Genomic DNA, 25,373 nt, shown 5'->3' with positions numbered 1-25,373 from the left:
TGCAGGGTAGAAAGAGGAGCCCCAGAAACTTGATTGCTGGCTGGGGAGGCAAAGCGCAAAAACTCAGGTGCTAGAGAACGGGGCTGGGGATGGCCAGCCGGTTTGCGCTGGGCCGGACCCTGAGGGCGGTCAGGTGCAACTGGGCGGAGGCTGCCATGCTGAGGCCGCGGGGCCAGGGCGGGCCAGCCGGCGGGGCATTTAAAACCCGCTGACAGCCGGTCAGGAACACGCGTCCAGCTCTGTGCCCTCCTCCGTCGACTCAGCTTCGGGTACCGGTCGGGCAGGATGCGGTCTTCCCTGGCACCGGGTGTCTGGTTCCTCCGCACCTTCTCCCGGGACAGCTGGTGAGCCGGACTGGGGGAGGGAGGCGCGCCAGCCGAGCAGCTCCGGCTGGCCAGGACCGCCGGGGTAGCCTCGGGAGACATACTGGGTTGGCCCCAGCGTCGCTCCGAGGGTTTGGCAGGATCTAGTCCCGGGCTCCTTCAGCGGCGCCAGCCTGGAAGATTCACAGATATCCCTTTCTGACTCCGCGGTACCCCCAGAGTTTGTGACGCTGGCTCTGTGACACTGCTGAAGAATGGGCTGCCTGGAAGGGTCTCCATCATTTCCTGTTTGCCAATCTCCCCACTCCACACACACACACACCCCGGGTGCCTTAAAAGCACTTCGCTTTCCTAGCATTGAGTACCTGGGGGACCTGGACTTGGGGGCTGGGGAACAGAAGCGGGGGGGCGAGGGGGACGGGGTGGGGCAGGATAAAAGGTGGCCATCAGGGTCATGAGTGCCCTTTCTAACATCAAGGTCAGAAGTCAGTGGTCCTGGGAGCTTGCCTTGAGGGGTTCCGGGCCCTGAGAGACACCCCTGGAAAGGGCCTGCCTCTCGGAAAGCAGAGCTGCAGCTGCTCCACATCTCCCCAACTGTGGGCAGCTGGTTTCCACCGTCCTCCTCCCCCCCCCACAGGAGGCCGCACCACATCGGGTGGGGATGTTTCAGCTGACTCGGTCAGAGGCATTCAAATGTGGGAGCAGGTTTTGTTTGTTTGTTTGCTCACTTTAAAAATACTGTATTAGCTACCATCATTTACAAATTATAAATTTTAACAAACATAGATGCCTATCTTCTATTGAAAATAGATGATGTAGCAGTACTGGACCTAAATTTCCAAAGTAAATTAGTAAGAAGGAGGAGTCCCCTTTAGGTCACCCCTTTTAGGGTGACCAAATTGTCCTGGTTGAAACAGAAAGTCTTTTGTCCGCAGCGCTCTCTGTCCTGCTCTAGGCACTTGCCAGCAGGTGACAGTTCTCACAGCCTTCTTTACTCATGTCAATCCACTTACCTGTCTTTTTTTTTTATTTGGGGACTGTTAAAAAATATTTTTTCAGAAAAAGATTAAAATCAGGACTCTCATTAAGGATATAAAAATGAATATGTGTTAAAGATTTTATTTTACTCATCATGAGGGAACCAGACGTTCTAATCAATTCAAAAGAGAATCCAGAGGAGGGAAATGAGGAGTTGAAAGCAATTCTGGAATTGGATGGTGGAAATGGCTGCACCACAGCGTGAATACCTTCAATACCACCAAACCGTATTCTTTGGTACAACGTATGGTATATATATTTCACTACAACTTAAGAAAGAAAATCTCCCCAGCGCCCCTGCACATTTTGCACGGCAGGGTTTCCTAACATTTTATGCCACAGCCACTTTGAGTGGTTTGGTGAAGCCTATGATACTTCTTTAAAGAATAGTATTGGTAAGTGCAGAAAGAAAATAAATAGGATTATGAAGGAAAAAATGAAATAAAAAGAGGATCTAAAGAACATACTCATTTATAGATTAGGAATATTGAGGTCAAACTGGTTTTTCCACAGGTTAGGAGAGAAGACTACTGAAACTCTCTTCATAGACATATTTTCCGTGACTCATAAGCTACCTACCACCTTGAAGAATTATAAAGTAGATCAAAGTGAATAAAAGGCTAGAATATGATAACCTGGCTGTAGCTTTGGGGTCACATGTGGCTTCCTGGGTCCTTGAGTGCAGCCTTTTGACTAAATCCAAATTTTGCAGCCCAAATCCTTTTAATAAATAAATAGTCTCCTAGGAAGATTATTCTCGATCACAAAATAAAGCTAGTCTCATTAGATGTGATCTGATTGTTTACATAGGTACACCAAGGTGTTAGTTTACCTTATAGGCCTTATTAAGTTTGTTTTGCTGGAAATTTTCTTAGGGAATCTTAGATTTTTAAAAGCCTTTAACTATTTAAGGTTATTAAGTAGTTGTATTTATTCATAAGTTATTTTTATCTCAGGTTATTTATTGTCCTGAGATTAGGAAGCCAAGTCGAGAATCTGTCTCTCTCTCAGGTATTACCTGGTGTACCTATAAATTATGGGCAAATTCCTCTCTTCTCGAGGTCTCAAATATCCGAAGTTTTCTGGCCCAGCCAGGGAGTTACCTTCCTTTTTGCCCATAAAACTGATAACCCACTAGGCCAGTCCTCTTGGGAGGGTTCTGTTAGTATTGGCTCCATACAATGAATTCCATAAAGTTCCTTAAAAGGGGCAAGATACATCTGATTAAATGGGCATTTTTTTTTTTTTTTTAAGAGACAGAGGCTCAGTTTATTGCCCTCGGTAGAGTGCCCTGGCATCACACTGCTCACAGCAACCTCCAGCTCTTGGGCTTAGGTGATTCTCTTGCTTCGGCCTCCCAAGTAGCTGGGACTACAGGAGCCCACCACAATGCCTGGCTGTATTTTTTTCTGGCAGTTTGGCTGGGGCCAGGTTTGAACCTGCCACCTTCCATATATGGGGCCGGTGCCCTACTCACTGAGCTACAGGCACCGCCCTAAATGGGCATTCTTATCAAAAACAACATTCCAGGAAAGGCCTCAGTTATGTAACTTAATTTTTGTAATTATGTCATAGTAAAAAAGAGGACAAATTCTTATTGAACCTATACAGATAACCATATTGTCATGTAAAGCAAGAGGCTCAATAAGTTTCTGAATTGTGAGAAGTCATATAGGGAGAATTAAGTATTTATAAACATTGCATTTCAGTTTACAAAAGCAGAGTCTACAAATTGTTATGTCTTAATATAGCCTGAGAAGAAAGGGAAAATTCTTCCTTATATATCCAGAAAATACTGCACTACAAAAACATCAAGAATATTTTAAAGGGCAGTCATCCTTTATCAGTTCATTCAGTCCTATGGGATTAGTTCTGTTCCTCTGACTCTTGGGTTAACAATCTCAAAAACCCATCTGCTTCTTGACTAAAGAGTTCTGGAACTCCTAACTCAGACTGCTAGCAAGTGTTTAAAGTGTCTAAGTGGTGCCATGAGAAAGCTGTACCCAAGAGTGACTGCAATCCGCTATAGAACAGATCAGTACAGTGTCTTTCTGAGACAGTTCTTGGTTGTTAAAGATTAAAACTCTGGCGTGTCAGGTCCAGTGGAGCACCTGTAGCTCCACCTAGTTGGGAGTCCGAGGCAGGAGGATTGCTTGAGCCTGGGAGTTCAGAACTATAGTGTGTTATGCTGTGATCACACCTGTGAATAATAACCACTGCACTGGGCAGCATAGTGAGACCCTATCTCTAAAAAAATACAAAATAACGGGTGGCGCCTATGGCTCAAAGGGTTAGGGCACTGGCCCCATATACCAGAGTTGGCGGGTTCAAACCCGGCCCTGGCCAAAAGCTGCAAAAAAAATACAAAATAAAATTTTATTCTATAACTTATTGTAGGAAGCAATAGAGTAAAATTAAAACTATCTGTGGTGACAGATACTTAAAAAGTGCTGATTAACTTATTTCTGATAATTTCCAAAAGTAAACAATTTGATGAGAATTCATGACAAGAATAACGCAGCTGATAAGGAAATTTGGTTGCTCCTGTGTTATACAAATCAAAAAGAAACCATTCTAAAAATAATTCTAGGCAATGTCTAAAAACATAATAAGGCTAATTTCAAAGAAGATAGTGAACATTATGTGAATTTATAAAAGTGGATGAAGATAATTTTTACAGAAGGAAAAAAGTTTGGTTTTTTTTTTTTTAGACAGAGTCTCACTCTGTCACCCGGAGTAGAGTACCATGGCGTCATCATAACTTACATCAACCTCAAACTCTTGGGCCCACATGCTCTTCTTGCCTTAGCCTCCCCAGTGGGACTAGAGGCATGCACCATCATGCCTGGCTAGTTTTTTCTATTTAGTAGAGATGGGGTCTTGCTGTTGCTCAGTCAGGCTGGTCTTGAACTCCTGAGCTCAAGCAATCCTCCTGCTCAAGCCTCCTGAGTAGCTGGGACTACAGGCATGCACCATCATGTCTGGCTAATTTTTCTATTTTTAGTAGAGACCAGGTCTCACTCTTGAACTCCTGAGCTCAAGCAATCCACCCACCTTGGCCTCCCAGAGTGCTAGGATTACAGGTATGAGCAACCTTACGGGGCTCACTGTGGGGAGCTGTCTCTAAGCGGGGAGATATAGCACATTAAAAACCCTAAGACACAATTTACATAACACATACAGTATACCAAGAATATCAACTAAAGAGATTCAGTAAGTCTGGAATTAGTCCTTGAAAACCAAAGGCCTGAAAGATGGTAGATTTAAATTTCAGAAGTAGCAGCCCCGTAACGTTTTAAATCACCACTGAAATAATGACTGCTAACACTATACTCTTGTCACCAGGCGAATCACTAGCAGGATGCTGCAAAATAAAACATGTCATGGCCAGAAAAGGCCCTGAGAAATCTGTGCAACTTCTCGGACAGTAATTTCTGAAATATTTATATTATATAAAGAATGACATTTGCCTATATAAATTTAACCTAGAGAAGTCTATCTCTGCTGATTTGACAGTTCTCGTGCAATTGATCAATAATAACATATCAAATACCAAATACACCAAAATTATTTCTAATGCCTCTTTTTTAAAGAAGAAATCTTCATGATTTTCGAGGTGCTCTCTTTTAAAAAAATAATATGAAGTACCTCACCTAAACTGAGCCAGCTTTGGGAAAATGTTAACACTTAATGGCTTATTTTTACACTCTTTATGTGCATATACTATGATCCAAGCAAATCCAATTCCCTTTCCACAAATCTTTTACAAATGCGTCAGGTAGGTTTTGTCTATCACTGTCCTCTTTTTCATTTCACCAGTCATTTCATTTAGGATGAAACTCTCTTTTTTCCGCTTAATAAACAAAAACATGCTTATCACTTTGTGCTTAAAAGTTATACCTCTCTGCCACTATTGTTCCTTGAAAAGTCTCCTTGGTGTATATTAATTATATCCTTTAACCAAAGTAACTGATAGTTCAGAGAAAATGGGGAGCGGGAAGGGTCTGTCACACACCAGTGTTTTAGAAAAGTTCAAGAGGCCACGTAACACAGTTTTCTCCAGCCACAATCCCTGGCACGCTTCTCAAAGTGTGAATTTACCAACCAGGTTTTCCAGCGTTTCTGCCATTAAGACAGATTTCATTGAAAGTCCTTTCACCACTGTGGGCCTTGAATAGTTAACTTCACCAAGCCCCAGTTTCCTCATGGGTCAAAGTCAGGGGGGTTCCTGAGCATCAATGTGATGATGATCTATGTGAACACCCGTGACTCCTTGTGGCTGATGGTGGGTGTTCAGTATGTGTCCTTTTCTTTCCTACTGATGAATATAGGTTTGCATTCCTGTCTAACACTGAACATGACTGTAGTTCCACCTTGTTATGCTGAACTCGGAGGCCTGCAAACACAATGAAGATGAGGTTTGACAGGGTCAGAGAGGGAGTGTGTACACACAAGTCAGCAATTTGGGAAGCCCTTCACTGTGCCAAAGAGTGATGTTTCACACGCACTGTGCCATTCAGAGGACTCCCTGGGGAAGTAGGTCGGCAGAGGTGATTTTGAAGAGAGCTGCTTTGCTGAGCAGGTCTGACCCTTAAAATATCAGAGATTACATGTGGAAATTACTTGGCATACAGGAAGCATGTAATACACAGTGGCTCCCATTAGGGATGATATTATTACAGAGCAGTGTTAACCCAACCCTTTCCTGTGCTAAGCAAAGTAGGACTGGGGTGGAGGGAAACACAAATAAAGACTTAAAGCCTGGAAATTAGAAATGAACTCTCTGTCACATTTAATTTCTTTCACATGGCCTCAAGGAGGGCATTTAAGCAGAAGTGAAGAAGACAGGGTAGGAAGCTAAAGGTAGGTTGGCCCAGGCCTTGGACTGCTCCTCTATAAAATGGGGCAATGCAGAGGCAGCCATGACCAAACAAGAGTCAGAGACTGAGGCTCGGGCCTGTCATCCCAGCCCTCTGGGAGGCCGAGGTTGGGGGGGTCACATGAGCTCAGGAGTTCCAGACCAGACGGAGCCAGAGGGAGACCCCATCTCTACTAAAAATAGAAAGATTAGCCAGGCATTGGGGTGGGCACCTATAGTCCAGCTACTTGGGGGCTGAGGCAGGAGGATCCCTTGAACCCAGGAGTTGGAGGTTGTTGTGAACATGAGGACACCATGGCACTCTACCCAAGGGGACAGAGTATGACTGTCTCAGAAAGGAAAAGAGTCAGAGACTGAGGCGCTGTTAACTATTCTTCCTGTACCCTGTCAGGGGGCATGAATGACTTTTCTGTGGTGTTTCTGAGCCGCCTTCTGGGCCAGCATTGGCATGGGTGTGTCTGGGGGCAGCTGGCAGCATGAGAGATGACTGGCTGGTGCCTCTGGGTCTGGGCCCATCTCCCAGGGCCGGGTGAGGGAGACAGCTCAGGATGGGGAGAAGAGCAGCCTGTGGGAGGAGAGAGGCAGTGACAAGGCAGCTGGATGAGCAGGAATGGGTGGATTGGACAGGCAGGAAGAGCGGGAGTCCTGAACTCCCACGACGCTGTTTTCCTCACACCTGATCTGGCCCTGTGAGCTGGAAAAGGCCGGGGCTGAGCTGCGGCGAGGACAGATGGTTCTGCCCTGCCGCCCACCCTTAGGGAGACGCAGGAGAACGGCCTTCAGATGCTCACCTGGAGAAAACTTGCTGAGTGCCAGAGACTTTCGCGTCCATCGTATCTCATTTAAACCTTATAACAATCTGTGTAGCAGGAGCTCATTGTCTTTTTTATTTCAAGTAAAGGAAGTTTTACTGAGAAAAAGAAAAGTTGGTTTACAGAGTAAGAGCTACGTCTAGGCTCACAGAGCAAGATGCATTCACTATAGACAGTGAAGGGCCCCCATGGTCACGACAAAGAAAAGGCAAAGAGGTCAAGTTTAATGTCTTATTGAAGTTAAACAACTTGCTTGTGGTTACAGTCAGAGGCAGAAGCGAAACTGAGACTCAGCCTCCCTGAGTCTGACATCCTTTCCCAATTCCTGGCGGCCTTAGTCAGATGAGGGCCCGGGATGCTGCCTCCAGAGCTTTCTCTTGTCGTATTTTCCTGATGGCTGCAAAGACGTGACTGCTAAGGGCAGAGGATAAGCTGCTTAAAGTGAGCTGTGAGGGGAAGAGGCTGCTCTGAGGGGAAGATCAGGCTGCATCAGGCCCATTCTTCATGTGACCCTGTGGAGTGGTGGTCCCTTCCCCCACCCCCTGTGACTGCCAGTTCCTCCCCCAGCTCTGGCCTTCCTCTTCCTCCCTGCTGTTTCCTCTTTCCCTCCTTACAGAGCCGACCGCCTATGCCTCACTAGCTTTGGGTGGGGCTGTGACTCAGGCCCAGGAGGCCAAGGTTGGTAGCAAGCATTTTGAAATCATCTGTATAGCTGGTCAAGGCCTTCTTTTTTCCAGCCCAGCTGTACCACCTGAGTGCTGAGGTCACAGTTGACAGAGTAACAACAGAATTGAGAAAAGACCCAGTGGCAGGATCCCTGAAGCCCAGGACTCCCCCTTATTGGACTGCTGAGTTGGCGTGTGTGTACGAGTGGGGGTGTGTGTGTCATTGCTCTCCTTTTGGCCTCTGGCTCATCCAGGATCCTCACCTGGCTCCTTCCTGCTTCAGAGAAGGAGTGGGTAAGGGTGAGGAGTGCTGAGAGGAAGGCCATCATCTTACCCCCTGGCCAGGACCACAGCTCTGTGCTATTTACACAACCTTTCTTTGAAAAGAGTGGCCACTTAGTACCAGTCGGCCATCTCTTGTAAACCTACGGACTCTCACACTCTTCCTCACTTATTCCAGTTGCCCAAACAAAACTTCATTCTGAGCTGAAAGCCGTGCTTTTTCATTCATTTTGTCTCAGCATTCAGTGTTCCCCTACTCAGCTTGCTTCTCAAAGCAAAACAACCTATACCATACTTTGCTCTTTCCTAAAAAAAGATCATCATCTTAGCCACCAAGCTGTCTGGAAAGTTCTAAGTTCCTTATGGCTATCAGCCAATGGTTCCCTTCTCTGGGAAGAACCTTGGGGTCACGCTTGGAGTCCCAGCTAGAGGAAGGCCAACAAAAGAGGGTTCCTTGGGCTGGCTCTCACCCTGGGAGAGCTCTGTGCCTGTCGTCCTCAGAGCCCTCCTACGTGGGGCCTGTCCTTGTGCCATCACGAGCGCCGACACCTGGTTCAGGCTCTTCTGCTATGGATCTGTTCCTCGCCAGACTTTCCCCATCATGATTTCTCCCATTGGCAGTGGAGGACTTGGCAGGGGGCGGGGACTGTTACCATCAGCCTAGCGTGGTTCTTACTGTGCCTAGCCCTCTATCCTCAGATCTGCTGAGTCTCAGAACAGATAAGTCAAAGAACAGGCCACTGAGTCCATTTCCTCAGGGCAAGTGCCAAGGTCACCTGCAGCCACAGCCAACCTGAATGACTAGGTGGCCATGGGGGAAAGGAGGGATGACTAGGGGGCTTGTTTCTACTGTCTCCTAAGGTCATGTCCCTCTGCTGTGCCATTTCTTCTCAGATGTTTTGTTGTGGTGGTGGTGATAGGTCCTTTGGAGGTTGTTTTTAGACAGTTGCTGCTTTGGGACATACTGTTCCTTGTTCTTACTCCAGAAGCATTTCTAGTGCAAAGTCTTAACAAGAGATCGATAATGCTATTATCAAGCTCCTTCGAAAGCATAAGTTAGTCAGCTAACCTTTAAGAGATAGCAAGACCACTTCTAACTGACTTTGTTATTCAGTAACCAGTAAGGGGCTGAGGCGGCGGAGGAGAGCTCTAAGTAATGCCATTTTTGCTAACAAAGACTTAGAGGGTCATGGGGCAGCCAGTTCCACCTGGAATGGTCTGGGGGCCTTGCCTCCGTGGCCTTTGGTCCTTGCCTGCTGGCTCAGCCCAGCCCAGCCCTGGGATCCCATCCCTCCCCTCATAGCCACCCTGGGGCTAGCAAGGCAAGGCCAAAGTTTGCATAGTTTGTCCCCTGCTCCCCTTCTGAGACCTCTTGATTTGTGAGGAAGTGAAACCTACGGGTTCTACGTGGGACAGGGACGTGTCAGCCACCTTGGTGGGTTAGTGTGACCTGGCAGCCTGGCCTCAGCCTAGCTAGCCCTTAATTGGACCCATGTCCCCAGGACCCTTTGAACAATGGCCCCTTGGCCTTTTTCTCAGAACATCTGACAGAGTGGATGGAAAGGAGGAGGAGGTCTGGCTCCAATCTCACTGCGCCCAGCTAGGGCAGGACCCAGAGTTTATCTCTGCATGTCCCGGAGTCCAAGCAGGAAGTCCCAGCACCAAGCATCACACAGCACAATTGAGACCCCCCTCCCCCCAGGAGTCATGACCGGCCTGCAATCTTGGGGATCAGAGCTTGGGGGGAATTCAGGCCAGCCCCTGGAGGATGGCAGGTCTGGAATCTCAGGATGTGGCGGAGATCTCCCTGTCTCTCCTAAGGACCAGGTGGGAAGGCCCCAGCAACTCCTACCTAAAGGCACTCAAACCCACTCCAGGAAAGGGGAGGGCTCCAGCAGCCTCGTGGGATCTGGGGAGGAGGGGTCCATGCTGGTATCCAAATCTCTACCTTCCGGGTGAATCTACCTGGAACCCGCACCAACCAGAGTGGTTTGGTGCCAGCCCTTGACCCCACTTTAACAGAGCTGACTCAGCCCCTCCAGTTCTTTCTCATCTGAAAATCAGAAACATACTGCTGTCATTTTTAAGTGCCCACTGGAATGGCGGGAATTGAAAAACTATTATATACATCAGCTCACTAACACGTCTACAGAAAGGTGATAAACTCTCACTTTTTTTTGTTTTTTTTTTGTTTGTTTGTTTTTGTTTTTGTTTTGTAGAGACAGAGTCTCACTTTACCGCCTTTGGTAGAGTGCCATGATGTCACAGGACTCACAGCAACCTCTAGCTCTTGGGCTTCCACAATTCTCCTGCCTCAGCCTCCCGAGCAGCTGGGACTACAGGCACCCGCCACAATGCCTGGCTATTTTTTGGTTGCAGTTCAGCCGGGGCTGGGTTTGAACCCGCCACCCTCGATATATGGGGCTGGCGCCCTACTCACTGAGCCACTGGGGCTGGGTTTGAATCCACTACCTCCGGCATATGGGGCAGGTGCCTTACCCCTTTGAGCCACAGGCACTGCCCAACTCTCACCTTTTCAGATAAGCAAACAGATTTAAGGAATGAGACCAGCTTCTGCCTGAATCCTAAGTCCCTGCTCTTTTCTCTTCTAGACATCAGCTCCTTGCATTACACCATGTAGGGTCCCTGGGGATGCTGCCATGTTCTAGGGAGTAGCTGGCAGGATGGAAAAGGCCCATCAGGGAACAGGGAACTAGCCCTGCTCTTCAGTGAGGGAGCCTGTTGGGGCTTCTGCCAAAATCCACAGGGGAGAGCCCTGGGATTTTATCTGGCTTGGCCTGGATGGTGTCCAAAGTACCCTGGCCTAGGAAATCCCAGCCCCCTCACTGGCTTCCCATCACCCTCAAGAGAAAGCCTGCCCTGCATGGCTTGGCCCCAAGGGCTCTCGGTGGCCTGGGCCTGCCTCCTTCATGGACACATGGCCCCCTTCATGGACATTCAGGCCCCCTTCCACGCTTGGCTCTGTCCACCTTCAGGTATTCTGGATGACACAGAGTTCCCCAAACAGGTAGTGTTATTTCATGCCTCGGTGCTTTTGCACACACTGCTTCCTCTTCCTGACTTATCCTCCCTGCCCCAGCCCTCCTTGGCCTGGCCACCTCCTACTTGTTTTGTTTTTTTTTTTTCTTTCTTTTTTTTTTTTTTATTGTTGGGGATTCATTGAGGGTACAATAAGCCAGGTTACACTGATTGCAATTGTTAGGCAAAGTCCCTCTTGCAATCATGTCTTGCCCCCATAAAGTGTGACACACACCAAGGCCCCACCCCCCTCCCTCCTTCCCTCTTTCTGTCCCCCCCCATAACCTTAATTGTCATTAATTGTCCTCATATCAAGATTGAGTACATAGGATTCATGCTTCTCCATTCTTGTGATGCTTTACTAAGAATAATGTCTTCCACTTCCATCCAGGTTAATACGAAGGATGTAAAGTCTCCATTTTTTTTAATAGCTGAATAGTATTCCATGGTATACATATACCACAGCTTGTTAATCCATTCCTGGGTTGGTGGGCATTTAGGCTGTTTCCACATTTTGGCGATTATAAATTGAGCTGCAATAAACAGTCTAGTACAAGTGTCCTTATGATAAAAGGATCTTTTTCCTTCTGGGTAGATGCCCTGTAATAGGATTGCAGGATCAAATGGGAGGTCTAGGTTGAGTGCTTTGAGGTTTCTCCATACTTCCTTCCAGAAAGGTTGTACTAGTTTGCAGTCCCACCAGCAGTGTAGAAGTGTTCCCTTCTCTCCACATCCACGCCAGCATCTGCAGTTTTGAGATTTTGTGATGTGGGCCATTCTCACTGGGGTTAGATGATATCTCAGGGTTGTTTTGATTTGCATTTCTCTAATATATAGAGATGATGAACATTTTTTCATGTGTTTGTTAGCCATTCGTCTGTCATTTTTAGAGAAGTTTCTATTCATGTCTCTTGCCCATTGATATATGGGACTGTTGGCTTTTTTCATGTGGATTAATTTGAGTTCTCTATAGATCCTAGTTATCAAGCTTTTGTCTGATTGAAAATATGCAAATATCCTTTCCCATTGTGTAGGTTGTCTCTTTGTTTTGGTTGTTGTCTCCTTAGCTGTACAGAAGCTTTTCAGTTTAATGAAGTCTCATTTGTTTATTTTTGTTGTTGTTGCAATTGCCATGGCAGTCTTCTTCATGAAGTCTTTCCCCAGGCCAATATCTTCCAGTGTTTTTCCTATGCTTTCTTGGAGGATTTTTATTGTTTCATCTCCTACTTGTTTTTGAAGAGGCAGCTGAAGCGCCACCTCTTGGAATCTGTTCCCGATGCTTCTGTCATCCCACTGGGCTGGGTTCCCTCTGCTGTGCTCCCGCATCACGCAGGGCCACTCACAGTCTGTCTACAGCACCGTTAGACCAGTTCTGTCTCTTTCCCCTGACCTGTGCACTCAAGGTCTCAACCCCTCTATGGTTTCTCTTCTTCTTCTTTTTTTTTTTTCGCTTTATTTATTTATTTATTTTTTAAATCATAGCTGTGTACATTAATGCGATCATGGGGCACCATACACTGGTTTTATAGACCGTCTGACACATTTTCATCACACTGGTTAACATAGCCTTCCTGGCATTTTCTTAGTTATTGTGTTAAGACATTTATATTCTACATTTACTAAGTTTCACATGTATCCTTGTGAGATGCACCGTAGATGTGATCCCACCAATCTGGTTTCTCTTCTTATTGCTGGGTCCCTAGCATGGTGCCTGGCACAGGATGGGCACAGTGTGGCCAGGACAGCAGTCTTGTTTCTGCCAAAGAGAACCAGGATGTTAGAAATAGGCGTGACTTTGCCCTCTGGCCCAACTCCTCCTCCAAGGGTTGGGAGGGCCAGGACTCCAGACAAAAGGGATATGGAGCAGGTCAGAAGAATACCTGGACCACAGGCAGGAGACAGACAGGGGAGGGGAGCTGAGGTCCTGGATGGAAGTAGCATCGCGGTAGGGGTCAGGGCATGGAAAGAGAAAGGGTGCTGGCAGCCACGCTGTCCCTTTGAGCCCCCATTGTCTCTGCCCAGCCTTGGAAAGGCTCAGCATATGTTCTGAGGTGCACCCTGGTTTCCCAGTCAGCACTAGGGCTCCAGAGCTGGCAAGGGCCTTACTGCCAGGCCTGTCTTGAGGGAACAGTCATGGCCAGGTGCTCCCGTGGGGCCTCAGGTTCTTGGGGATCTTTCAGACCCAGAGACTTGTCACTTCTGACTTGTCACTAAGGTCAATGAACAAACATCCCAGCAAGGGCCCTGGCACCTCCATGTGGTCAGGCAAGGCAGGCTCAGCTGAGCTGGTGGCACTACCAGTGCCCTGGGGACTCCAGTGAGAGTAATATTGTGTTCACCCATCTAGTGATATAGATGGGGTTGGTGCTATCATCTCTGTGCAACCGATGAGGAAACTTGAGGCAGAAAAGTCTTAGGAACTTGTTCCATGGGAAATCAGTGAGAAGCATCACTCACAGCTCTCACTTCCCCCCTAGACCAGGCAGCGTGCCTGGCAGGAGCCCAGGTGGGTGCTGTCTGGAGGCTACAGATTTCTTCCATCTATTGCTCGTTGAAGAGGCCAGCTGGGAACCGTCTCCAGATTATCTCAGAGGATTTCCCTTAGTGTTTAGAAGTCCCTGAAGAAGTAGTCATGATTCATACGGCAATTGGTGGAACCTAGAAAACACTGCTGCCACCAAGCTTGCTGGTGTCAGTCACCATGGAAGGCACCTGGCGTAACCCCAGCTTCCCTGTACGCTCATGGCCTTGGAGGATCTCTGCGATCCACACACCTTTGGAAACTGGTGGCTAGAAAAGCTGCCTGGAATCCAGACTACACAGTTGGAACTTCATTTTTGATGGGATGGAAAGGCACAGAAAATTGTTTAGGCAAAGTCATAGACAGGGCAAGTGCAATTTCATTCTCTCAAGAAAGCGAACTGTGGGGGCCCCGAGTGGGAAGGTCAGTCCAGGGGAGGCATGGGAAGGGGCCTAGTTGCGCAGCTTAAATTCAGTCTTCATTGAAATACCCCTGGGTTTCGCAAGTGGTAGCCTGCATTGCGTCCTGGCCTGTTTGGGGGATGTGAGTTTGGGGTTCGGAGGCAGATTCTTCAGGAGGGCAGAGTAAGCACCCAGTATACTACCTCAAGTTCATGGGGCCAAGGGATGGAAAGTTCTTCCCACTCTTCTCCATGAGATCTTTAATGAGCCGAGGATCTGGGTCTTTCCTAATGTCTGACCCTTCCTCCTGGGCTGGGGTGCATTCTGACGTCCATTTTCCACGTGCTTTCTGCTGACTGGTCTCAGCTGATGCCCTGCTGGGGAAGCAGACAGTGACTCAAAGACTCAGTCCTTCCCTCGCCTCTGGAGTGGGCACAATGGAAACTGTCAGTGGTGCTTCTGGAGTGTTCTTTCCATCCCAGACCAGTGCATGGGATGAGCTGGAGAGGTGGAAGAAGGTGCATGTGGCATGTGAGCCACAGATGGAAAGAATGAGCTTTCTGTCCAGTGGAATGGACAGACTGGGCTGGGAGAGAGACTTGGGCTCTGTCACCAGCTGCCCCACTGCTGCCTCCTTCCTGCAGTCTGGGCTGAGGCAGGCCTGTCTCTGCTGTGTTCTAAGCTTAAAAGGTGTGTCGACCTCACTTAAAGACAAACCCGTCTCCCACTTCAACCTCCCTCCCACCCCATTACTTCTGACATTTTAAAACCCTTCAAATCCCTGCCCTCACTTCTGCCACATACACATACCCAGAGGCACCCTTACGTTGGTGAGGCCAGAGAAAAGCAGAGGCACTGGCAGGCTGGGCGCAGGAGGACTGTGGGTACCACCCACGCTAGTGCTGCGCTGGCTCCGTCAGAGGCTGCCCTGAGCACCTTGGCCCTGTTCCTAGCCTCCCTTTAACCTCTACCCTGAGGAACTTGTGCATGAAAGGGAGCCTTCAGGAAAAGGTTGGTGATGCTGAAGCCGTCCGGCTGCCAGACGGCCCAGCTGGCATCCTGGCCCAGAGCTGCAGCCAGGCCAACTTCCTGCTAGCGCTGATACCGTCTCCTCTTGCAGGTTCCGAGGCTTCATCCTGCTGCTGACCTTCCTCATCTATACCTGTTACCACATGTCCAGGAAGCCCATCAGTGTGGTCAAGGTGAGGCTGGGCCAGCGACAGGAAGAGTACAGCAGACGCAGGGCCCTTCCACAGAGGGGTCTGGACCTTAGTCCAGAGCATCCTTCCTAGTCCCTTACCACAGTCACCCAGTCTGCTCTTCACTCGGCAGGGCTCCCACTTTTAGTAGCTTTTTTCCTCAGGTGCTCCTTTTGAGATTATTCACAAGTCAACCATAGTTGGTGGGTGCAGTTGGAATAGGAGAGCAAGGATCCTCGTGGGCCTGGTGTGGCCAATTTTCCCATAGTCAGCTCCTACAGAAGGAGGTGCCAGCGGAGGGCAGCATGGGATCTGGTGGGAGGCACTGGTGTGCTTGGGGCAGGAGGTTGCCTATTCCTCTCTGGGGCAAGTGGGCTCTGAAACGATGACATGACCTCTGACCTGTCATCCCATTGCCCCACCAGAGCCGGCTGCACCAGAACTGCACGGAGCTGATCAAACCCATCAATGACAGCCACAGTCTCAATGACACCACGTGGTGCAGCTGGGCCCCATTTGGTAAGAACAGGGCAGGTCTCTCTTCCCAACTCTCCATTCCCTCCTCCTCAAGGAAGGGTTAGCCAGAGCCAGAGTGGGCCTCTTGTGAGGGCAGACGGGCAGCCAGTTTTGTCTTTCCCATCTGCTTTCAGACAAGGACAACTACAAGGAGTTATTGGGGGGCGTGGACAACGCCTTCCTGGTGGCCTACGCCATTGGCATGTTCATCAGGTAATGAGAAAGGCCCAGCCTGTGACCGTGCAGGTAGGACAGCTCAGAGCTGCTGCCTCCCCTTGACACACCTGGGGCAGTCCCACCAACCTCTCCTCTGCTTTGGGGATCTTGAGTAAAGGTGTCTAGAGGCATGTGGATATGATCCTGAAACTCTGGGAGACAGATCGGGTCTGGAGCTCTGTGGTTGAGCTCTTGGTTAGCCCATGGGTAGTTGGTGAAACCATGAAAGTGGGGCAAGAGACTGCTCCGAGAGGCGAGTGAATCCAGGTGTGCCAACCCTGGGGAAGGAAAATGAGCAGCACTGCCGTGGGGAAGCAGGTCCAGAGCACGCTGGCGGGGCACAGAGGCCATCTTGACGCATGGCTGACAGAGCTCACAGCCTGCTGGGAGAACAGGGTGGTAGAGCGTCGAGGAGCGGACAGGGAGGGGCCTGACCACAAACCCACCTCTCCTCTGCAGTGGGATGTTTGGGGAGCGGCTCCCCCTCCGCTATTACCTCTCAGCAGGAATGCTGCTCAGCGGCCTCTTCACCTCCCTCTTTGGCTTGGGATATTTCTGGAACATCCACATGCTCTGGTACTTTGTGCTCATTCAGGTATGAGTCTCCGTCTCCCACTCAGGCCTCTATTCGTCTCAGAAAGGACCCTGGAGACCGCTAGTCCTCCCTGCTGCCCCCAGGCCATAGCAGTTTGAGACTGGCCTCCTGTCCCCTGTCCAGCCCTCCTCTATCACACTCCCCGGGGTCATGCCTCCCAATCCTGTGCACCTTCATTTGCTCCGTGACACCGCCTTGAGTTCTGGGCTGAGGTCACTTCCCATGCACTTGGGGCTTGGCCTCTGCCTGAACGGTCTTGAGTTACAGGAGAAGCCAGCCCGTGATGTTGGGGTGCGTGAGGGACGGCAATGTTTGCGGTATGGGGTGGGGTAGGCCCTTGGCCCAGAGCTGTGGGAGTGCGGAGCTGGTGGCACAGCCCAGGCCTGTTCTCACTGCTCTGCTCCCCACAGATCTGCAACGGACTCGTCCAGACCACAGGCTGGCCCTCCGTGGTGACTTGTGTCGGCAACTGGTTCGGGAAGGGAAAGTGAGTGGCCCAGGGAGGAGTGGGAAGGATCAGGAGGGTTGGGATCCCATGTCGCCTGTGGCCTCTAACATCATTACAGGCGGGAAGAGGTGAACCCAGCCTCTGTGTGCCTGATGTTCACACACTGAGATACAAGCGGCGTTTCAGTAGCTACAGGGCAGGGCTGACTTTCCCATGGACAAGACTTTAACCCACGGGCCCCATGAGGCGGTGTGATTGTATTTGTTCCCGTTTTGTTTTTTTACTTCAAAATAAGATATGTGAGGTGTGCATAGGAATTTGTTCATAGTTTTTGTTTTTTTTTTTAAACTATAGTCCGGCCCTCCAACACACTGAGGGACAGTGAATTGGCCCCCTGTTTAAAAAGTTTGAGGACGCTTGCTTTAATTCATGAAACAGGCAACTTTAGCTATACTTTTTTCTCATAATAGATGAATTTCCATTTTGAATGAAGACAAAAAGAAGCCTGTAAAACTGTTCTCCTTGAACTGGGTTGTGTGCCACAAAAAATTGTTTTAGAGCAGGATTCCTCGCCCTTGGCACTGTTGCCCCCCAGGGCTGTCAGACCCTGGCATGGGAGCTGTCGTAGGCATTGCAGGGTGTTCAGTGGAATACTTGGCATCTGCCAACTGGAGGACACCCTGAGTTGTGACCATCTCTAGCCACTCCCAGATGTCCCCCAGGGGGGTCAGAAATCAACCCTACTGAGGATTCTGCTTTAGAGTGACACTGTGAGGCCAACACCCTCTTGGTGGCCTCAGCTCCCATCAGTACTTGCCCAGGCAGCTAGGTGGGTGACCCCCTCATGCAGTTGCGGCAGTGCGCCTCTCTTTTCACTTTTTCTACCCCTCCCAACTGTCCCCTCCAGACGAGGCCTCATCATGGGCGTGTGGAATTCCCACACATCTGTGGGCAACATCCTGGGCTCCCTGATTGCCGGCATCTGGGTGAATGACCAGTGGGGTCTGTCATTCATCGTGCCTGGCGTCATCACTGCCGCCGTCGGCGTGATCACCTTCCTCTTCCTCATTGAATGTGAGTGCTTCATTTCTGGGAGAAGCAGCTGGATTTGCTGGAAAGCTTGCTAGCCACAGAGGGGGGAACCGCTGTGTGACTTTGGACAAACAACCTCTCAGAACCTGGGTTTTCTTGTTTGTAAAATAACAATAATAGTACCTACTTCGCTGGATGATTTTTGCAGGTTTAAGTGAGACACCAGACTTTAAATGCCTGGCCCCACAAGGGTGCTCGGCAAGCAGTAGTTGAAACTGAGGTGTGAAAGTGGAAGGTGAAATTCTAGGACATTCTTATCGTAACCATGTCTTATATTCGGTACAGTCTTGTTAGCTAGCCCAGGCATTATAACCACTCCTGAAAATAAAATAAAATAAAAAATAAGAGCACTTAAGTCCCAGAGGCAATGGTGACACCACTGGTTGTTAGGACAGCCAGCCTCAGACACCTGGTCTCCTGAGCCCCGTTCCTGCTCCCTCCTGCAGTGACCTACACTGGCCATCTTAGGGACAGGAGGTGGGGCTGGCTTCCAGGACAGGTCAGCTCCAGTGCAAGGTTAGGGCCTACCCTGTTGGGAAGCTTCTTAGAAGGTTTCTTTTTCCAGACCCTGAAGATGTGGACTGCAACCCTCCCCAGCACCATGTGAGTGGGAGCAGCCTTCCCCCTGCCCTCTTCCCCCATGCAGGCTGCAGCCCTGGCCACAGTGACTTCATAGGCCCAAGGTCAGGCCTTAGGTTGGTCCTGCACAACCTGATGGGCCTGGCAGGTCAGTAGGGCCCAGGAGAGAGACGTGTGCCTCTCCAGCCTGGGAACCCCACGTCTGTCCCTGGGCTATCCCTGCAGCCCGTGGGAGGGGGTGCACGGACATGCCCAGCAAAGGCTCCTCTCCTCTGCTCAGGGTGGGCCAGACGAGGACCAGGATAACCTTGAGGACCCTGGGAATGGCCTCTACTCTAACAGGGAGAGTGGCCTTAACACTGCAGCCAGATGTTCCAAGGAACCCTGTGAGGAGCCTTCTGCCATCAGCTTTCTTGGGGCACTCCGGATCCCGGTGAGAAGTGTGTGGAAAGAAGGGACAGGAAGGGCTTTCTAGACTTCCCTTTTGGATATCAGGAGATGGAATGCTTGGGTGATCTACAGTTTCCAGAATTTCTTTATAGATGTGTAAGGTGGGTGGCTGGCTCAGAAAGATTCGTCTCAAAACAACCTTGAGCATCAGCCACATGCTTGGGTAGCTATTGAGGCTGCTTGGTGTGGCAGGTGAGGGAAAGTTCTGGGTGGTGTAATGAGCCAGCCCTTGGGACCACCACTGGACCAAGGCTCTGTGGCTCCCTTTCCATCATGTCCTCTGTCCCACTCCCCAGGGTGTGATCGAGTTCTCTTTGTGTCTGCTCTTTGCCAAGCTGGTCAGTTACACCTTCCTCTACTGGCTACCTCTGTACATCTTCAATGTGGGTGAGTGCAAGGGAAAGGGTGGGGAAGGGGTCTTGAGGAGGCCAAGTCCGTCTCTTGTAGGGGAGGAGGCATGTTTTGTCATGGTGACAAAAGTGATGCCAGTATATAGGTAGGGTTACCCTGTACACAGCACCCTAGACCCCAACCCCAACCACCTTCCCTGCCTTGGACCTGAACTGAGGACTAGGCAGCCTGCCTCACCACCACCACCACCCCCCCCCAGCCTCCAGGAACCTCCAAGCAAGGCATACTGTAGGAATTAGTCACCACCAGGGCTTGAGCTGCAGCTCTACCTGGGGACCTCCCTCTGTGACAGTGGAGGAGTGCTAGGGCAGTTTCCTGGATGCTTGACTCTGCTCTGTGGCCTTGATGTTGACTTCAGAGTAGGAAGCAATCTGGAGGCTTCAATTAGGCTACAATTCGAGCTTCTGGACATTCCTTTTTCTAACCCTGGAGCCAGGACCTGTGACTCAAGGTCCCCATTTCCCTGCAGGTTTCCTTCCTGGCTGTGTTTATGAGCACAGGTAGATGTGAGCAGCTTCTAGTCCAGCTTGAGGCTGGGCAGGGCTGGAACTAGGAAAGGGCTAGGCTGAGGGTTCAGGGAGGGCCATGGTGCTCCAGGGGAAAGGTAGTGGTAAGGCAGGGTTTGCAGGGGCCAGGTCCCAGGGCTTGCAGGCGAGAGGCTGCTCTGAGAGGGCAAGATCACCCTTCAGGGGACCAGAAGGGTGTCATTTCCAAAATGCAACTCACTGGCTCTAGGACCCTGGCTGGTCACTGCTCTGTGGATTTCGGCTCCTTCCTTAGGAGAGGAGGTTCTGAGCCTGGTCAGTGCTCGGCAGAGGTTCTGCAGGCAGGGTCTGACCTCAACTCTTTGTGTTCCACAGCTCACTTTAGTGCCAAGGAGGCTGGAGACCTATCTACGCTCTTTGACGTTGGTGGCATCATAGGTGAGGCCTTGCCCTGCTTTGCCAGTAGGCTGCCTTCCCCTTTTCTCTTGTGTGGAGCAGAAAGAAGGGACAGGCCTATTGTGGGGCAACCTGAGCAGGTGGCACTAGAAAACAGACTGCCTCCTGGGTTTATTCTCATTTCTGCTGCTGCCCTTCTGGAGCAGGAGGATGGCCCTTGTGCTTTGTCCTCCTGCAGCGACCAGGTTCTTGATGCCAGGGCAGGGTGGGCTGATGATGTAGAGCTGGGCGCAGGTGAGGGGCTGGCAGGGCCTTGTGTGGGTGGCAACGTATGAGTGGGTGGGTGTGTGTTCCAGGCGGTATCGTGGCAGGGGTCATATCTGACCACACCAACGGCAGGGCCACCACATGCTGCATCATGCTGATCTTGGCTGCCCCCATGGTGCGTATAACCTCACGGGCAAAGTGCGTGTGTGAGCAGGGCCTGTGCGGGCCTCTGCCCGTGTGCCCATGTGTGCCTTTCCGCACACAGTTGTGGGAGGAGAAGCCAGGTCAGCAGAGGAGCAGTCACCTTGGGAGGAGATGCAGATTGAGGATTTGGAAATGGGATAGTGACTAGCTGCCCTTGGTAGAGAAGAGGGAGACCAGTGGCTAAACCTCTTGACCCAGGAAAGGAGAGGAGGTGAAGAGTAAATGTGAGAGAAGACCGGGAACTGGAAACAGCAGATTACCCCGTTTTGTACCTTCCATCCCTGGGACATTTAAAGACCAGAGAAGTCTGGCTGTGTGAGGAGAAAGGACTAAGGTGACCTCTGGGTCTCCAGGGCAGGGGACAGATCCAATCTTCGGGGCTCCAGTCTAGCAGAGCCAAGCCTGGCTGTGACTGTACCTCTCCCTCTCCTCTCTCAGATGTTCCTGTACAACTACATCGGCCAGAACGGGGTCACCAGCTCCATAGGTGAGAAGAGTCACAGGTCCTCCATAAGGGGCCAGCAGTGCAGGGGGCTGGGAAGGCCAGAGGCCTGGGGTGCTCCTGCCCTGGGGTCGGGACATGGCAGCCCTCCTCTCTGATGGGTTTGTCTCTGCTGCTGTCCCAGTGATGCTGATCATCTGCGGGGCCCTGGTCAATGGCCCTTACGCACTCATCACCACTGCTGTCTCCGCTGACCTGGTAAGCTGGGCACCTCCCAGGTGCCAGGGAGCACTCTGAGGGCTGGGTCAAGGCCACTGTCTCTGGGTCCATTCCCTCGTTCCTGCTCTGCATAGGCAAGACCCTCAAAATTCCTCAGAACCTCCCATGGGCCCCTCTTCCCTCTCAAGCCCACACCCCAGGCACCACATTCCCCGAGTCAGCTCTTTTCCTGTCTCGTTCACTGGCTGAGTGCTGCCACACAGCTGGAACTCCCCTCTGCTGTCTCTCCCCAGGGTACTCACAAGAGTCTGCAAGGCAATGCCAAGGCCCTGTCCACTGTCACAGCCATCATTGACGGCACTGGTTCCATAGGTATGTGACTAGCCCCAGCAGCTGAGCCTTGTTGTGGGCAGCCTCCTGCCATGCCACTACACTGCCCCCAGGGGAGCAGGAGCGGTATGGGACCCCCTCTTCACAACCTTGGGCCCCACACAGGTGCTGCTCTGGGGCCTCTGCTGGCTGGGCTCATTTCTCCCACGGGCTGGAACAACGTCTTCTACATGCTCATCTCTGCCGACATCCTGGCCTGCCTGGTAAGAGTTCTGGGGGCACACAGATGGGTATTGGGGGATGCTCTATCCCCCCAGACTGGAAGTTCAAAGCACTGGCCATTGGGGGTTCCGGGACAGTAATAAGGGCTGCCCTTGATGAGAGCCACTCTCCCTCCCATGGGTGACCCTTAACACTGGGAACCAAGTGCTCAGTGCTAATGGTGCCCTGCCTCCCCTCTGGGCCTTCGGCTTCCCACAGTTCCTCTGCCGGTTGGTGTACAAAGAGGTCCTGACCTGGAAGGCATCCCTGAGCAGGAACAGAGGGTGAGTCCTCCAGGGAGCTGAAGCTGCCCCTCTGCCAGCCTCTCATCTTGGGGGAATCCGTGCTCCAGTTTTCTCAAACTCAGTCAGAGCGTGTCCAGCCCAAACCTGGGGAGTGCTGAGCCAGCCCCTGGATGTGCCAGTCAACCCCCACCACGCCCCATCCCTGCTAACCTGTCTCTGTTGTCCCCATGTGTCTCCATAGCTCTAATCTGGTCCTAACCCACCCGCGATAGTATTTTCCTCAAGTCCCATGACTTTTGTGAGTATTTGCTTCAACTCTGTGGCTAAAGTGCTCTTAGACTGTGGGCTGCATGCAAATCCTCTCTCCTCCACTGTGATATCTTCCAACTTTCTCCTTTTTCTTGGAAGCCTGTTCTGAAGACTCTCAATCCAAGCAAAGCATGGGGCTCAGGAAGCGCTTCCCATGGGGTCTGAGCTGCCACGGAGGCTGGCATACCCCTAGGACAGGAGGCAGAGATGGGGAAATCATTCTCCCTCTCAACTGAGACTGAGTTGCACGTGCCTCCTGTGTTCAGAAAGCAAGGCCATCTGGCCCTTCTGCCTGGGGTATGCAGAAACAAGCAGCTACCAATCAAAGCCTCTCAAAGAAAATTCAAATCAGGTGTTGGTGGCTGGCCTGGTGTGCTCTCTGCCTGTTGTCTGGTGGTGGTGGGTGTGAAGGTGGCAGGGAAAGGTTAGTGACTGAGGCAGGGGCTGGCCAGAGGCTGTGCCAAGACCACGTGCTAGTGGTCTGGTGGCCTGGTGACCCTTCCCTTGGCCATTCTGAACAGGAGCCTCCAGCTAATGAGTTGCTGGTGCACCTGGGCTAGATGGCAAATGTGAGCAGGACCCCCAGCCCCCCAGGGGTCATGGTAACCAGCTCTTACTGACAAAGGACTTACCCTTAAGGGAGACTTCATCCAGGGAGAAAACTGGAGAGCAGGAAGACCTGCTGGAAGCTGGAAGCATTCTGAGTAGTACCTGTCCTGCCCTGCCCTGCCCTGGAGCTCCCAGCACCTGAGCCCCTTGGGGCCAGGCTTGAAGGGAGGCAGGAAGGGGAAGGAAAGCAGCAGAGGGTAAAAAAGGAATATTTAATGAGCAACTACTCTGTGTCTGCAATTTTGTCCAGCTTTAGATATATTATCATAGCTTCTGTCTCAGCAATCTCTCAATTATAGGAGAGAGTATGGAATTCAGGAAATATGCCCAAGGCCTCAGCTCGTCCCAACACAGCCTGACACTGACCCAGGCCTGTGGGGGTAGTTAGCTTTTCTCTGCACCACCACTGCCCAAGCTGGCCCTTCTCTGTAGAAGGCCTGTGTGTGTGTGGTAGTGGTGCTGGTGGTGGCAGATGTTGGTGCTTTATTAGAGCAGAGAGAGCACTGAGCTATGAATCCAGAATCTCTGGACAGTCCTGCCTCAGGTTCTCTGAACCTCCACACCTCTATGTATGAATGGGGGTGCTTGTTCCTAAATACCCAATAGGGTTGATCTGAGGCCAAGATGAAATGGGGTAGGGTCTGCCATGTTGTTTTGTAAAGCTGTCAAATGCTGCATAACTGGTTTAAGGTTGTAAATATCATTCTTGCTTCCTGTGCCCCACCCAAGAGGCATAGAAAGCTGCCATACAAAGCAGTGATGAAAGGCAATTATTAAGGGACTCTAAGAACCTGCCTTTCCTCTCCCACCTGGCAGGAGCTTATTAAGCTGTGTCTCACTTTCTCTTCCATCACCTCTCTCCTCTTCATGCAGGTATAAAGAAATATGAGGCTCCCACTGGAAGAGAAGCATGAAGGGTCCTGGCTGGGTCCCCAACATGCTTCCCTTGGGCAAGATAAGACAATGGAAACTTCCACAGATGGGGAAGGCAAAGCCAGCCCAGCCCAACCAGAGGGCTGCTGAGGGTACAGGAGATTGTCCATGGGAAGGGGACTGCTAAGCAGGAGGAAATGAAAGACTCAAGAGCCTGAGTTCTGGAAGCTGCAAGCAGAATGGAGGGGACCAGAGCTGAGTGGTGTCTCTGTATCAATAAGGGAAGATAAGTTAAACTCAGACTGTTGCTTGTTGAGATTCCAAGACAGAAGCTCTAACAGGGCCAAGGCCTGGAAAATGTACATCTCTCCTTCTCATGGTAAATGTTAATCTCTAATCAGCCTCTACCTATAGGTGTGCACCATTTCAAAGGTGCTCAGCCTGTCTTTGTCCAAGAATTAGTCTTCTTGTTCTCTGTGTATTTCCCTAAGTTGGACCCTCTTCTCCCCTCCACTTGATCCTGTGGCTAACTCCATTGCCCGCTCTGTGCCGAGCACCATGGCTGTCCTTTCTGGGCCAGGACTAGGCTGAGACAAGGAAGCTGCCTTGGCACAGAGCTCAAGGGACGCTCAGTCTTGGGCACATGCTGGCCCTGAGAGTGGAGTGCCGCCCTGGCCTCACTCCAGTCCCCGTCCCCAGTGTCCTCAGTGGAAGAGGACATCAGGGCCAAGTGCTGTGGGGAGAGGGAGAGGGAGAGTAGAGGGACTGGGTGTGAGTGCAAAGGCCCGTGTGTGTGGTGAGTGTTTGGAGAGGGAAATGCCTGTGGCACAGCAGCTCTACTCTAGGGATGAAGTAGACGATGGACACAAAAGCCCACTGGCCTTGGTGCCAGGGTGATGGGTTTGTTCGGGCAGCTGCTGACTGAAGAGTTCTCGGCGCCACGTGCAGCCCCCTTCTACCCAGTGTTCCTGACACGTCCTCCTTCCACCCCAAACCTTGCAGACTGGCATCTCCGTCTGACCCTAAAGCTGCCCTTTGGCACCAATACAGATTGCCTTTTCCCAGCCTGCCTGTGCTTGTTCTTGGTGGGGCCTGGCTCAGCCAGAGTGAGCAGGGCTCACGCGGATCGCTGGGTGCTGTCCCAGGACCACAGGGTCAGCGTACAGGGGCTGGTGATAAGGGACACTCCAGAGGAGCTGCACATGGGGCAAACCAGAGCAGAGAGTGCAGGATCTAAGTGCTGCACTTCCCGGGCCCTGCGTTTGCT

The 25,373-nt window shown here is 50.9% G+C and overlaps 1 protein-coding gene across 2 annotated transcripts; it reads left to right on the top strand.

Moving 5' to 3' along the window:
• Positions 1 to 25,170, top strand: SLC37A2 (solute carrier family 37 member 2). Of its 2 annotated transcripts, XM_053595457.1 has the most exons (19): positions 1 to 344; positions 15,081 to 15,162; positions 15,585 to 15,678; positions 15,810 to 15,888; positions 16,351 to 16,486; positions 16,897 to 16,973; positions 17,842 to 18,008; positions 18,592 to 18,629; positions 18,886 to 19,038; positions 19,352 to 19,442; positions 20,327 to 20,389; positions 20,704 to 20,789; positions 21,257 to 21,305; positions 21,445 to 21,518; positions 21,773 to 21,851; positions 21,975 to 22,072; positions 22,290 to 22,354; positions 22,557 to 22,613; positions 24,107 to 25,170. In XM_053595457.1, the coding sequence occupies exons 1-18, from the start codon at positions 286 to 288 to the stop codon at positions 22,585 to 22,587; spliced, it is 1,521 nt and encodes a 506-aa protein (XP_053451432.1). In that variant the 5' UTR covers positions 1 to 285; the 3' UTR covers positions 22,588 to 22,613; positions 24,107 to 25,170. The 2 variants fall into 2 exon arrangements, with proteins under 2 accessions (XP_053451432.1, XP_053451433.1); XM_053595458.1 differs by lacking the exon at positions 22,557 to 22,613.
• The last annotated feature ends 203 nt before the right edge of the window (positions 25,171 to 25,373 follow it).

Source organism: Nycticebus coucang, chromosome 6, assembly GCF_027406575.1.
Source record: "Nycticebus coucang isolate mNycCou1 chromosome 6, mNycCou1.pri, whole genome shotgun sequence".
Classification (NCBI taxonomy): domain Eukaryota; kingdom Metazoa; phylum Chordata; class Mammalia; order Primates; family Lorisidae; genus Nycticebus; species Nycticebus coucang.
This window is presented reverse-complemented; position numbering and strand designations above follow the sequence as displayed.

Excerpts from the sequence above, each read along its gene's own strand:
- SLC37A2 (XM_053595457.1), top strand. The coding sequence starts at position 286 with ATGCGGTCTTCCCTGGCACCGGGTGTCTGGTTCCTCCGCACCTTCTCC. Across the intron at positions 18,009-18,591 it reads CTTCCTCTTCCTCATTGAAT|ACCCTGAAGATGTGGACTGC; the intron begins GTGAGTGCTTCA and ends TTCTTTTTCCAG. Across the intron at positions 19,039-19,351 it reads TTGGGGCACTCCGGATCCCG|GGTGTGATCGAGTTCTCTTT; the intron begins GTGAGAAGTGTG and ends CCCACTCCCCAG.